Source organism: Mus pahari, chromosome 2, assembly GCF_900095145.1.
Source record: "Mus pahari chromosome 2, PAHARI_EIJ_v1.1, whole genome shotgun sequence".
Lineage (NCBI taxonomy): Eukaryota > Metazoa > Chordata > Mammalia > Rodentia > Muridae > Mus > Mus pahari.
Genome location: NC_034591.1, coordinates 47,989,257 through 48,005,319, shown reverse-complemented (window position 1 = coordinate 48,005,319; position 16,063 = coordinate 47,989,257). Strand labels below are relative to the sequence as shown.

Genomic DNA, 16,063 nt, shown 5'->3' with positions numbered 1-16,063 from the left:
AGAGAGAGAGAGAGAGAGAGAGAGAGAGAGAGAGAGAGAGAGAGAGAGAGAGAGAGAGAGAGAGAGAGAGAGAGAGAGAAAACTCATGAGCTGAACAGGTTGGAGTCTGACTGCCACGCCTTCCAAGGGCAAGAGCACTCTGGGAAAGAAAGGCCTGTGTCCATCCACACAGGATAGCCAGGAAGATGGTTTGTCCCAGGACAGCTGCTGGAACCGCAAGAGGCAAATACAAGGAAACTTGCTCCAAGTACTGGTCAAATGTCACAACAGGCTAGGAGGAAGAACAGTCATAAGACATTCCAGAGTTCCATATAAGAAACAAGTGCCCTTGAGTAGTTGAGATTTGAATAACTTCTTCTCTTTAAGGTACCCAATAGCAGATAGGGAACAGCCTGCTTTCACTGCTCAGACCCAGAGTCATGATGTCTAAAATCATAAAATAGGATTTTTAATTCCAGTCTTTTTTAGAACAGACTCCTAAAACTACTGAGACAAGATTAACCCCAGAACAGTGTTCCTGGAAAGCTAGAGACTTTGGTACCTGGCCCATGTTCAGGCCTTGTCTCCCCCTCTCCTCTCATCATCCCACTGTAGCACCTGGATACCTGCTCCACCACTATTCCCTACCAACTCAACCCTCAAAAGCCACAGTCAGAGTAGGACTGTGACATTCATTTCTGAGTTTCTCCTGAAACCAGCACAGAACTTCACACACAACAGGCTCAATTACTCTGTGGGAAATAAATCTATAACCAACACAGTGCCTGTCCATCAATGCTGTATCTAGGCTGCCTGGGGTAGCTAGGCAACGCTGGGGATTATCCTGGCACACAGGGCAGTGATGGCTGGGGACACACAGGGGCCCTGCTTTCATTTCCACAGGACTTAGGAGAAAGCTGACTAGCACTGAAAGAAGACACCAGGAGGGAAGGAAAAGAATAATCAATCATATGAATGATATTTAGGGCCATGACACAAAGAAAAGCAAATGAATAATGACATTCTTGATTTTTCTTGACTCTTCTAGATTCTTCTTTCTTGACGAAAAAAAAAAGTGGACAACATTCTCAAAGGAAAACCTGGAAGCTGGTGCCTCAATGTGCAATGCACCAGTCCCCAAAGAACCACTGGGTTTCCTCTCTCATCTGCTCAAGTGGATATCCACTGTATGCCTGCTTTGAGTCGGGTGCTGAGCAGACACAAGGACACAGAGATAAGAGAAAAGGTGCCCCTTTCTGTGAACAGTTCACAATCCAGTAGACACAAACAACTCAAATAAACTGCTGTGAATGCTCAAACGGCACAAAGATGGGACTAGGGAAGGAAATGTCAGGGGTTGTGTCCAGTGGGTAGTCACCAGGTCACACTGGTGGGGCAGCACTCCTGATGGGGAAAGCAAAATGAGCAAGAGCAAAGGCAGAGGAGAATCTAGTGGCCTGTGAGAAAGACAATTCAGCAGGCTATATTTGTAAGTGGTGTGTGTGTGTGTGTGTGTGTGTGTGTGTGTGTGTGTGTGTGTGTGTGTGTGACAATAATAACTAAAGACCGCCAGGCATGGTGGCCAGCACTCAGGAGGCAGAGGCAGGTGGATTTCTGAGTTCGGGGCCAGCCTGGTCTACAGAGTGAGTTCCAGGACAGCCAGGGACATACAGAGAAACCCTGTCTCGAAAACCCCCCAAAAAGAATAAAAGACCAGGAATTTGAGGAGTTGGGGGTGTGGGGTAAAAATGAGATGTTGAGAGTATTTGTATTATGAAAGATAATAAAGAAGTAAAATAAGTTTCCCTCATAATTAGGAAGAGAATAGAAGTCACAGCACAATGGACTTATGATCTAGGTTCAGGCATTCAGTTTGTCACAATAATAAGAACCACTAGTGTCTGAGAATAACAATGAGCAAGAGTATGTAAATTATGCTCCAAAAAAATCTAGGGGTGTGATGGCACCCACCTTTACCCCAGAACTCCAGCAGAGGCAGTGAGGCCAACCGGGTCTACATAGGGAGTTCTGAGGCAGCTACAGTTACAGAATATTCTGGACCCTGTCCAGAGGGAGGAGAGTAGGGATCTGAAACCCCTGGAGGAAGTATGAGAGAAAAGGAGAAATCGGAGCATGTGGTCTCAATGCGGCCAGTACTGCAGAAGAGTTACCAGGGGTCTGAGAGAAACTGACTCCATCTCATGGAGAACTTAAGAGGTAATAGATGGAGCCTGATGCTGCCAAACTGTTCCAGAGAAAGTAAAGCACAAAACTGCAAACTTATGTACAAGGAGTGCCAGGCACCTTACATGCTATCATTCCTGCCTCATGAGTCACTGGACACAGTGACAACAGCTCAGAGAAGCACAACAGCCACAGATGCTCATCTGCAGAAAGGAAAGCAAAACACAGTCTTCTTCCTTAGAGGCTACACTGCTGCTTGTTCATTCTGAGGGGAAGAGCTTGATGACCTCTAAAAGAGGCAGCTCATTACTTCTCAGGAGCAATCAAGTTGTTCCACGACACACGGCCAAAGGAAAAGAAATGCTTCAAATGTTGCTTTACCCATTTGATGCGTACTCAATGTTTGAAGAATGCTGAAATAGGTTTAATCTTCAGTACTTGATCTAACAGAGTAGTGATTACCAAACATTTATTAAGTACTTTGTAAAGCGCTAAGCACTCCATGTTTCCTTATTTAATCCTCATTGAGCAATCCAGAGGTAGATATAGACACTACATTAGTCTTAACACTTGTAGTTAGTGATGGAGGACCAATGAGAAAGAACTGATTTTAAATTATTTAGTCATTATCTCTAAAATCTATCCAACTACTGCTGATAGAATACTTATGGGTGATTTTTCTCCATCTTCATTATCTATAATGCTGTTCCACTATTGCCTTATTTTAAAAAAATACTATTAAAGATGAAAAGAACTAAATGCTTTCCTTAAATAAAAGCTGGTAAGCTCTTGCTTTTTCTTCATCTCCTTGAAAGGGAAAAGCAGAGACCAGCCAATTACTAATCTACCCAAAGATACCAAATTGGAGCAGAAAACTAATAATTAGGAGCCCAGAAAACCTGTTTCTGACCAGCGATGCACACACAGCTAAAGGAGAATCAAGCACCAACATTTCCAAATGTAGAGACCAAGAAGCCTAAACCACACCAACTGGGATGGACACAGGCAGTGGAAATTCACATGTTGCAAAGCCACACAGCAGGTATTAAAAGCTGGGGTGTAGGAGGTAGAGAGGAGGTGATGAGAGAGACTCAGACGTAGCCTCTCAGAGAATAACACAAGGACAAGCTACAAGCTGCCTAGAAACTGATTTTGAGCTAAGAAATTGTTTAGAGCTAAGAAGAAGGCTTAGCTGCTAAAGGTGCTTGCCACTAAACCTGACTCATGAGTCCACATGGTAGGAAAGAATTGACTCCCAGACTGTCCTCTTAATTTCACACATGAACCAATGCATACACAGTACATGAGCACACACACAACACATGCATGCACGCACACACATACACACAAATGTCTAATAAAAATAGTAATAAAAACTCATGTTAAAAAAAAAAAAACTAAAAACCCTCATGTTTAGAGCTGGGTCGTGGAGTATTTGTCTACCACACATGAAACCCTGGGTTCAATCACAGTACCATACAAACCAGGCTTGATGGCAACATTCCTATAATTCCAAAACTCAGGAGGCAGAGGCAGGAGGATCAGAAATTGAAAGTCATCCCATCCCTGCTATACAAGTATGAAGCTTAGGCTACATGAGACCTCACCAATAAAAGATAGGGGTTCAGGAGTGGAGAGGAGGGAACTAGATACTGCTCGGTAGTAGAGTGCTTGCCTAGCATGTATGAGACCCTACATTCAAGTCCCAGTAGCACACCAAAAGAAAAACAAACCAAACCCACCTCCTATTTACATAAAACTTCAGTTTCATCAATTCAGCTAGCTTTGGGGATACAGGTATCTCTAACAAAAAGCTAGCACTAGCATTGACAGAAGGCTACTGTTTATGAAAATGTTCGACTAATGTGACTTCAAAGCTATCATTTCCCAAGAGTGAGTGAAGTCTACACAAAAGGACTGAGATTGTGACTGCAATTAGCTACTATATGATTCTTTTCAAGAGTTGATTCAGAGAGTTGACTCTGAAGAGTAGCCAATCATGAGACAGAGAGTCAGCTGTGAACTAAGCTTCTGGGCATGTCTGTGAGGGGCTATCTTGCTTTGATTAACTGAGATAGGAACTGCCCCACTGTACAAGGCACCACTCCCTGGGCCAAAAGCCTACGGTGTATAGGAGCATGAAGAGAACTGGATACAGGCACCCATCACATTCGGCCGCCTGGTTATTATGATGTGATCAGATGCTTCACCATTCCTCCCTCCTGCCTTGACTTCCTCGCCATGGTGTGTGACCTTGAGTTCTGACTTACATAAAATCTTTCTTCCTTTGAATTACTCAAAGAAAATTGAAAAGAAACTCATACAGGCAATGTATGTATAATGACAGATGTAATAAGCTACCCAAGATAGATCCAATCATCATGACAAAGTACTCAGCATAAATGGGAAAGAAAAAAAAAAAAAAAAAAGAACACATCAAAATTTCTTCATCAATGAGGAGAACAGGATGTCAACTACGTCCACAGCCATAGAAAGCCCTGGAAAATCACTTACCTCATCCGGGGTATCTTTCCCATCTGGTTGTGTGGCAGCTGCCCGACGGGCAAGATTTCCAGCTCGAATGTTGCTGAGGTTGATTTGCCTCTCAGGAGGAGGACCACCCCGGGGCTGCCCTCGGACAATGATGGCGCATCCAGAGAGGACCTACACACATGGGTCATTAAAAAGAGAGAAAGAGAGAGAAAGAATTAGTGGCCTGGAAATAGTATCTCTATAAGGTAAGTCATATGCTAATGAATACCCAACATCCAGAACAGTACTCTGCAAGTCAGAGGCCCTCAAATACCTGTGTAATGATGAATTACACTTGAGTTTTATAAGAGAAATACCTACAAAGAGCCTTGGGCCAGATTCAAAAATGATGTGACTCCAAAATATAAGTAGGAATTAAACAAAAAATAGAAAAAAGACGTATGAGACAGAGGTTAATAATCTTTGTAATTTTATCCCAGCATGCACCAACACTGTTCTTTTCAATTCTTAACAAGTTAATATCTCCACATTCCCCATTCTGGAACGAGGCAAACTATGAACATTTAAAGAAAGAGAAAGTTAAAGAAAGAACTTCTACATAATCAGGGCCAGGCACAGGGGCCACCAAAGTGTGTGCAACCATCAAATGAGAAATCCACCACCACTGTGCTCTAAAAGCCCATATCCTAAACACTGAAGTCCCCTTCTCTCCAGTCCTGGCAAAGCAGTCAGAACGGAACCTATCTGCAACTGTGAAAAGGGCTCTGCAGCTCAGAGGCATTAATGTTCCAATATGTGAAGGGCCATAAAAGGAAAGATTTTGAGAAGAGGCAAAGAGGAATGCTATAAAAATGCAAGCTACTCAAACTGCCTCTGCTTTGTGAGGCCACTCTCACAGAGGTGGGCTCACTCACTCTGAAGGGTTCTCAACTCAAACAACAAACCAACAACAGTCACTGAAAGGTTAGTGTGAAAGGCTGCAGGGTTCTGTCAGTGGAGACCACTGCTCGCACTAGATCCTTGTAAGGGAAGCTCACTCTGAAGGATAAAGGGAGGATGCTTCTACACACCCAATAGCATTTTCCATCTCAACTAATGCTTTCAATTATGAAAAAGTATCAGGAGTGAGAAAATAAGAGTAAAATAACTGTGAGGCCAAAGGCTAGCACACTGCCACTATCCAATGGCTAGCCCACTGCCAGAAGTACAGGTCCCAAAAGTGGTGGTTGGAATGGCAATGCCAGCTATAGGCCCATAGGGAGTAGCACTATTAGGTGTGGCCTTGTTGGAAGAAGAGTGTCACTGGGGGATGGGCTTTGAGGTTTCATTCAAAAGCTGAAGTCAAGCCCAGTGTCACTCTCTCTTCCAGCTGCCTGCTGATGCAATGTAGACTTCTCAGCTCCTTCTCCAGCACCATGTCTGCCTGCGCACCATGCTTCCCTCCATGATAATGGACTAAACCTCTGAACTGTAAGCCAGGCCCAATTATGTTTTCCTTTATAAACACTGCTGTGGTCACAGTATCTCTTCACAGCAATAGAAACTTGTCTTTTCAATCCTGTTTCAAGATATGCTCTTCATTTTATCCTTTCTCCCTTTTTAGACTTTACTTTTAATTCATGTGTCTTTGTGTCTGTATGTGAGTATGTGCGTGTATGTATGTTTATGTACTGGCACCCACAGAAGCAAGAAAGCATCAATGAATCCGCTAGAGCTGAGATTACAATTATAAGCCACCAGGAATTGATCTTGGGTCCTTTGCAAGAGCAGGAAGCACTCTTAACCACTGAGCCATCATTGTGTAGAGGCCAGAGGTCAACATGAGCTTCTTTCTTTTTCTATCACTCTCCACTTTATTTTTTGAAGCAGGATCTCTCACAAAACCTGGAGTTCATTGATTGCACTGGATTCCCTAACCAAGAGCTGTAAGAATCCATCTGCCTGTCTCCTCCTGCCCAGCTCCGGCTTTTTTACATGGGTACGAGGGATCAAACTCAGGCCTCATGCTTGTACAGCACGCACTTCAATGACTAAACCACCTACCTCTCCAGCCCTGTCAATCCCCTTAAGATGCTCTCTGTATTCTTTATTACTAAGTATTCTAATTGAAGGCATGGTCACCATCCAACCTCCTAAAGGCCGATTCACTGTGGCAGGCACTGCTTTCTTCCTATTCCTCCAGTCAGAAAAGACTGGCATGGATACAGCTTTCTTCTGAAATGGTCTCTCCCGCATTTGCTAGTGACGCTGAAGGAGCGGTAGAAAAACACTGTCTTCAGGACACTGTAGAAGAATGAAACCTCTCTGATAAGAAAGACTAGTGTCCCTCCTATTTATAGGATCTGAATTCATTCAATAGACCACTATACCCTCCTTTGCACTTATCTACAACTCCTTTTCCAAGAACTGATAATTCCCTCCACCTGCCTTGTCAACAGTTTTTACTCAAGTTCTTCTTCAGTAAAAAATATTCTAAAGGGCTTCCCTTATTAAAGGTTTTCTACCCAATAAAACCAAGATGGATATGCTTAAAACATCTATGTAAAACACGGAAAAACACAAGGAAGGTCTTATAGAGCAGACTGCTACTTCATACGGCATCAAGCCAGTTTTTATAATAAACATTGGCATTGGGTTTTTCAAAGTTAATTCATTGATTAATTGATTGATTGATTGATTCACTTTTCATCAATACTGATTAAATACCAAGAATGTGTAGGACCCTGTTCTAGACAAGTCGCATATTTCAGGGGAATAAAAGAGACAAAAGTTTCTGCTCCTGGGGAGCTGATGCTCAAGTGAGGAGACAAACAGTAAACAACATATGCAAGGAAAACAGAGTATTTATCATATTTTTAATTTCAAAAGAATAAAGACTGTGAAGAAACTGTCATGGGTAATTGAACTACCAAAGCTCCACTGACTGATTCATGTTACAAACTTTCATGAATACAGTAATTATCCTTAATTGCTAATTTATAGGGCATAGAAAACAAGTCATATGGTTACCGCTTTATCCAATTAAAATAATAAAATGACAGATTCTAAAAGAATGGTCTCAGGACTACCTGCTACAACAGGAAGATTGTGAAGCCAGCTGTCACAATGAGTCAGTTTGACTGAGGTTATGAATTTGACATTTCTCAGCTCTGCCTATACAGGTTGCAGAGAGATGTGGTGGGATTCAAAGGATCTGGCTTCAAGGCACAAGTCAGCCAGCCACAGGGGCTGAACCAAAGCACTGAAAAGAAAAACGGGGATTCAAACTGTTCAAATCCACTTACAGGTTTACTGCAAAATTTACCTACAGTGAAAGACTGTACAGAGAGCCACTAAAATGTTGCCCAGCAACAGAGTATGTATGACATTAAATCTTCACTAGACTCTGATAATTTGGTACACTTAACTCTTGAACATCCAGACCACTGCCATCACAAGACAGAAAACTACACACAAAAGTATACCCTCACCAGTCATATCAGTGTGATCGTACAGAAAACTCAAGTATAAATACTGACCAGTATTTTTCCCCAACTCAAAAGCAAAATCATCTTGGCCCAAGAAAGGCATCTTACTGGCTATGTGGAGAGGACCAGCTTAATGGACATTTCTGCCACTTAAGATAAAAAGGGCATGTGACATGGGCAAAAATGACAACAGAAGGACCAATATAAAGGAGGACAGGCAACTGAAGAGAAATAAATCAGGGCCTCCACCACATCCACACCTTTAACCAGTGGGTTTTGAACAAAGACGCCTAGATAACACAATGCAGAGAGAGGAGAGCTTCCACAAGGAGTGCGTCTACACCGGCACACACAGAAGAAAGAAGTCTGATCTCTACCTCAGACTATCAACAAGAGGAATTCAAAAGGCATCACAGACATGAAAACAGAAGTCAAACTTAAAACAGGGAATAAAACATACAGGTAAATCTACATAACTTTCTATTAATGATCACTTCTTAGCTAGGACACCAAACCACAAAGGCAGGCAGGAATTAAGTCACAACTGGAAGCATTGTTTCAATAACCACTTAGCAAGACCATAAAAACAAGGCTGGGGATATAGTTCAGCTGGTAGGCACTAAATTCAAACCCCAACAATGTAAGAAGTGACGGCAGGAAGGGAATGGGAGAGGAAGAGAGGGAGGGAGAACAGAGTGTGCAATAGTTTAATGCATATAGCTCAAAACTGTTTAAGATCCCAAAACATCCTATGAAACAGAATACAAAAACAACTACAGAGAAACTAAGTTGGGAAATTTTCAATGTACCCAAATCTTCCTGATTTTGTCTCCTCTCACTTCTTCTGAATACAAGAGCCAAGCCTAAATTAAAGGGCCCACCATCCAAAAACAATGAGTTCAAAACTCAGGGCTTCATGGTGCTGCTGTTGCTCTAAGGATGCTCACTCCACAGCCATCCCCTGACACGGGGTCTCAGCTTGTAAATCTCAGGATAACTGAAGAGAAGTCTGAAAAAGAGAGCAATTCTTTTATTTTACAGCTAAAGACTCTGGAGACAGACAGCTATAGTGACTGCAGCCTAAAAACCACAGGAAGAAGTATGGCCAGCAGAGTTGGTGTCACAGACCAAATCATTAGAAACATCAAGTAAGTCCCCATGAGCTGGCTGCTCCAAATCAACATTTACTAAATACACACACCACCACCACCCATAAAATAAAATTGTGCAAAAGCCAGTATCAAATCTAGCCTTTAACTCTGATCTATAATCAAGAGCAAAAACAAATCTGTTCTTATCCCAGCCCAATCTGCAGTATTAACGATATCTGCTATTAATTATGGGCTGGCAAGAATAACAACAACAATACACAAACAGCCTAAACCTATTATATAGCTCAGGAAATGGCAAAGGACCATAAATTGCTCTTCTCTACCGTATTCTGTTTTACAGATGAAGAAGAGATGAAGCACTGAGAGATGATGGAGCCCAGCATGCTTTCTAATAAACCCCAAATACTGCATTTGTAAGAACCATGAGCCAACACCAGTGACATGTGGAAAGAAATACTGGGAAGCCCCTGAACAAGGAAGGAACTCATGCAGGGCTGTCTACAGAACATGCCCCAGAGTCAAGGCTCTACTTATTGCCACAGATTCAAGAGATTAAGATTAACAAAAAGACAGACGAAATCAGGAAGAAAAACAAGTATGGAGTAGACCCATGCACAGTAAAGAAATCCATTCCAGTTGTCAAACAACAACATCTCAGGACAATGGTTATGTGGCCTCCCAAAGGAAGAAGAAAAGTAGATGAAGCCCAGTCACATGATTACATCTACAAAACGATCCCACACCAAAAGCTTAGAGAACATTGTGGAAGAGGGGTAGAAAGACTGAAAAGCAGAAGGATCAGGGAGTTTTCTGTGAAGACTGTGTTTAATAACATCAGAAGCTATACTCACCAACATGACCACCCCACAGTGAGTTGAGCAAGGAGAACACCAACAAACATGCCAACTGCACAGAGAAAAGCTCTGGAGGCCTCAACCCTACACAAAGAACTACAAGCAACTGGGTAAAGCTAGGAGCAAAAGAGGTGGCCCTCCCTAGGGAAGAGCCTATCAATGGTCATCAGTGCCAGTCAGTCCCGAAAACATACATGGGTGTGACATTATATAAATGTGGCAAGTTATATTTAGAAATATATATGTATACACAAATACATGAAATAACAGTTGATGGAAAATGAGGCCATGGATTTGAAGGAGAGCAAGGCAGAGTATATATGGAAGGGGGAAATGTTGAAACTAAAATACAGTCTCAAAAATAAACAAACAAACAAAAAAAGTAAATGAAGTCTTGTAGCTTGCTTTGTGAGTTCTTTTTCCCACATTTTATCCCCTCCCCACCCCCACCCCCAGTTTCAACCCCACCACTAGGTAGGAGAGAAAGGAGAGAGGGGAGAGAGAGATCCTTGAATCTAGCTTTCCCTTCTTGTTTCCTCCCTCTGATTTCACACTCTTTATCACTAAATAGGGAAAGGATAGTGAGGAGAGAGACAGTGATCCCTGAATCTAGTATCTTTCCTTTTGTTTATTCTTTGAGCTTGACTACTAACAAACCACAACTTATCCCCCTGAATGATCAACTACCCACCCCACCTCTTGGGGTGCTAGCATTTATATACCCTCTGAAAAGTTCCCAGAATTCCAAGCGTCACACACTCAGTCACAGAGGCTACCTACAGCTGACAAAAAGCATGCCCCTGCTACAGCACAGCTGCTGCAGGACAAACAGCCCATGTCCCACACCTGGAATTAAAACAAAAAACATATTCGTATTTCCATGTTTTTTTAAAGAAACCAAACTCCCATAAAATTTTCACTACGAGCTCTAGAGATACCATTACAGATAGAATTTTCCCTATTCTATCAAATGCTTGGGGTCAGGTACTTAGCCTTAATTAAAGGTACAGAAAAGTACTACAGGACTCTTCAACCCTCTGACATGAAGAAAAAAGAATTTCCTTAAGTGTTAGAGAAACAAAATACACAGAAAGCTAAGAGCATCATACCAGAGTATGCAGCAAAGATTAAGAAAAGGATGCTACGCTGCTGAACAATGACAATATAAAGTCGGCAGTATGTCCACAGGACCACATACACTAAAATTTAATTCTGAAGAGCCAGAACATAGTCTGGCAGTGCTCACAACTTACATTTAATATCATGATAGGGAAAAAAAATCAAACCAAACTATCTGGAAGACTTAAAAGTCTTCTGAAGAAACATTCATTTTGAAGAGAAAATTAAAAAAAAAAATGAATGTTTGGTTGGTTGTTTTTTGTTTTTTATTTTAAACAGTAAATAAAGCACCAAAGAGGTTTTTAAGTACTTTATTTAAGTTACACACAAACACCAAAGGCACAATTTAGAGGGGAAAAAAATTAACCCAGTTGAAACCTTCCAAAAACTTTATAAAGAATGTTGGAAATATTTCAAAGGAAAGGAAAGCCTAGAAGCAAAGCTTTCTTTCTACCCAAAAAATGGAGATACCAGTTTTCTGCCCAGATTTTGGCCAGTTTAAAGGGTGACCATTTCCCCTGCCAAACCACCTATACTACCAATGGGTTAAAAAATAAAAACAAAAACAAAAACGTCACTGATGGGAGGGCATTGCTCATACTTTGTATGGACAAGACTCTGCATCAAGAAATAAGGCAAAACAAAGCAGGGGAAGGGGGTGGGAATGTGTGTACCTGTCCCCAGGCGGGCAGGGCTGACAGCTCACCCAACGCTGGCTGACAGGTCACTGGAAGCTGAGGAAGCAAAGGTTGAGAGCAAGCAATTGGTCACATGGGGACTGAGCAAACAAAGGCAGGAGAGCAAAGCCAGGTCTCTCTCTCAGTGGTGGAGAGGGAAGTTAAGAGTTGGGATGAGAAACAAAAGTAAGGCATGCAGGTCACACATGTACTTCCTACTTCCACCCTCTAAGAAAGCATGACAACCTGATATCCAGACGTCGCCTTATAAAGACTTCTCTCTGCTAAAAAGAACAAGAGCTCCTTGAGAAACTGGAGGTTCTAGGTTTGGGTATGGGAACAGTCAGTCTCGACCAAGAATGTGTGGCTGTGTTAGAAAACTTTTATAAAAAGTGTTCATAAGCCGGGCAGTGGTGGGTGCACACCTTTAATCCCAGCACTTGGGAGGCAGAGGCAGGTGGATTTCTGAGTCCAAGGCCAGCCTGGTCTAGAGTGAGTTCCAGGACAGCCAAGGCAATACAAAGAAACCCTGTCTCAAAAACAAAAACAAAAACAAAACAAAACAACAAAAAACAAATAAATAGTGTTCAAAGAACAATGGTGATATACTTTATCAAAATGATAAAGTAGCCTGCTAGAGGGTATTATTATGGGTCAAACTTGGAACAACTTGAAAATTAAAATAATAAGGACTGGAGAGATGCTGCAGCAGTTTAGAGCACTGGCTGCTCTTCCAAAGGACCTGGAGTTCAATCCCCAGCACCCACATGCAGCTCACAACTCTCTTGAACTCCAGTTCTGGATAATCCAACACCTTCGCACACATACATGTAGGCAAAACACCAATGCACAAGACAGACAGGCAGACAATTAATCTTTAAAAAGACAAAATCAAAATACTAATAGTAGACTATAATCCATTGAACAAATGAATGAACAATTGTGGAAGAAAGCTTTAGAGTGATCGATGGTAAAATTAGAAAATTGTTATTTGGGAACCATCACAGCAATAACAGACTCAAGCCAGAACCCTTAAAGGTGGGGCTGGTGAGGTGGCTTATCAGGGGAAGGTGCTCACCACCAAGCCTGACGCCCTCAGTGGCAGAAGAAGAAAACTGACCACCTCAAGCTGTCCTCTGACCTCCACATACTGGCACACGGAAGAGCCCTTACACATGCACAGAAAAATATGTTCTTTTAAAAAGTAATTAAAATTGTAAGAATCAAAGGGGTGCTTAGCGTGGTGGACGAATGAGATAAAGAACAGGTATTTGTATAATCTCAAAATATCTTACCGAAGTACTAACTGCATGTTTATTAAATAAGACACTACTAGCTATTACATGAAGATCTTATTGGCTAAAATACATTAGAGAAGCCTGACCACTGTAACCAAGGAGCCAGATCATCAGCATTAGCAACAATGAAATTACCAACAGTGTGACTCTGATACAATGCATTTTGTGATATTCTGGTCAAAGATAAACTTAATTTAACCTTAAGGAAGCAAGATAAACCTATGCTGAGAGGAATTCTAATAAAACAAAGAAACAAACAAAAAAACAATAAACAAAAACAAAACCTTTTTAGTAACTGTCAGGGTTGCCAAAGGGAAAAAATAGAGAATTATCCCTAATTCAAAGAACATGTCAAAGATATAATCTTGGATGAAGTCATGTACCCACAAAAGGGTACGATTAAGGCAAACAGCAAAATCTAAGGAATATGTGACGGAACTGGTTTTATATCTATGTTAATTTCTGGTTTCAATGGCTATTCTACGGTCATCGGAAAAAGTACCCTGATATTTAGAGTTAACAACTCCAAGTATTAACGCGTCGTTGGGTGCTCACCTAACACGCATGAAGCCTTGGGTTCTATCCCCAGCACAACCCAGAAGACACTCATTACAATTATAGAGAAATCAGTAACTGTGAATTCTGCATTTATAACTTGTCTGTAACTCACAAATCAATAGTTGTCAGCACATGTGTTTACTCACAGGGATGCAGATTAGCAAAACTGAGCTCCTAGTTCCAGCATTCACAGCAGAGGTCCTCAAAAACAATGCTTGGCCTTTTCTTGTTTGAGCCCTGACAGCAAGTGTTTTTTCCATGGTCTACTTAGTGCCATGTTTTTTTTATATATTTGCGCTCTTTGTTCATTTCACTGTTTAAAATACCCCTGAAGTATATTCTTTATATACTGTTTAGTATTTCTAAGTGCAAGAAAGCCATTGTGAAATAAATACCTTACAGAGAAAACTGCATATGTTAAATAAGCTTCATTTGGACACAAAGTATAATGTGGCTGGCTATAAGTTCAATATCAAGCAATCAACAGTAGACATTATATAGGATGCCTTTAGGGCTAGAGAGATGGCTCAGTATCTAAGAAACCTGAGCTTAATTTTCAGCACCCACATCAGGTGGCTCACAATAGCCTGTAACTGCAGCTCCAGATGACCTAATGCCTTCTTCTGACCTGCACAGACAGCTGCACTCATGTGCACATCCTACCACCACACATACACATACGCATTAACTAAAAGTAAAATAATATTTTTAAGATGTTTTTAACAAAAAGTACATGTTGAATAAGATTATAAAAACTTGAATATGGGTTCACAGGTCCCAAAGGGACCTAACTTTATATTGTCTTTCACAGAAATTGTTCAGTATGCAGGAACTCTGTATTTGCAACTCCACTGAACATAAATACTATGAATAATGCTTGTTTGCGATTATTACAAAGAGAATAAGTCAGACAAACTATCTAGGTAACGAGGACACAGGAGTTGAATGCACTATTCTTCCAACCATTCTCAACAGCTGGAAAATATTCCAAAATACAAAGTTAAAAATCACATTTAAAATGTTAAACTGGGCTAAGTGGCACACACCTTTATTCCCAGCCCTCAGGAGGCAGAGGCAGGTGGATCTCTATGAGTTCAAGGGCAGCCTAGTCTACACAGAGATTCTTCATAGTGAGACCCAGGCTTTAAAAACAAAAACACCAACCTAAGAACTCAATATAAACATACAAGAACTGGGAATGTGCTGCCTTTGCACCCTGGGTTCACTTTGTGGGTGGCACCTGAAATCCCAGCACTCAGAAGGTATAGGCAGGAAGATAAGAAGTTCAAAGTCCTCCTTGGCTACATAGGGAATTCCAGGCCAGTCTGGGACCCTGATGAGACTGTGTCTAAAAAATGTAAATAAAGAGAAAAAAATTAAGAAGTAGGTTAATCAAAACTAAGGATGTATTTTATTTTGCTGGGCCAGTGAAAAGTGCCCACATACACACTTGAGTTGAAAGCAGGTACCCCTGTGTCGATGGACAGTGTTTCTCCCAGAAGACATAGGGCACTAAATTCAAATTTTAGTGCCCAGCATTGGATAACTCCCTATGAGATAAAGGGGCGTCAGAACCCCCAGATCATGCTCTTGGATATACTTTGGCTATAGGACAGAGAGAAATCAAGCTGAAAACTTGAACCCTGACCTGGACTTGGACCTAAGACCTTCCTCCCTGATGGCTAGCTTTCATAACACCAATGGTCCTATGCAGGCTACTGTGGGAGAAAAATCATCAGTGGTCAACGTTATAATACTGACCTCCCTAGCAAGACATAACCACATAATGGTACAGTAACATGGCAAACATTCCAAAAGCAGCATATAACCTTAGCGCTCACGGGTGGCTGCGTAACAGCTGACCCCTCGGCCACTGCTATCCAGCTCTAGACACACAGCTTCCTTCCAGTCACGAGGTACAAACGACAGAGCCCTTCCACGTCCCATCTCTTTAACTTTGAACCACTCACTGCCCCATGTTCTTCCAAATGAAATAAAGATATCAGAAAAGTCAAACCTTCCCTGATACACTGCTCAACATTATGGCCCCAGGGAAGACCTGAGTTCTAGGAAGATCCCCTTTTCTCCATAGGGCAGTCATCTACTGGGTGTTCTTTTAAATACATAAAATGCAAAAGAATGAGGCTGCGGGGCTGGTGAGATGGCTCAGTGGTTAAGAGCACTGGCTGATCTTCCAAAGGTCCTGAGTTCAAACCCCAGCAACCACATGGTGGCTCACAACCATCGGTAGCTAGATCTGACGCCCTCTTCTGGAGTGTCTGAAGACAGCTACAGTGTACTTACATATAATAAATAATTGAA

The 16,063-nt window shown here is 41.7% G+C and overlaps 1 protein-coding gene across 1 annotated transcript in view; it reads right to left on the bottom strand.

Moving 5' to 3' along the window:
• The window catches only part of Snd1 (staphylococcal nuclease and tudor domain containing 1), a 405,547-nt gene that overhangs the window by 373,930 nt on the left and 15,554 nt on the right, over positions 1 to 16,063 (bottom strand). The window contains exon 2 of the mRNA XM_021191040.2: positions 4,678 to 4,827. Within this exon, the coding sequence (XP_021046699.1) occupies positions 4,678 to 4,827 (150 nt within the window). The remainder of the gene's footprint in view (positions 1 to 4,677; positions 4,828 to 16,063) is intronic.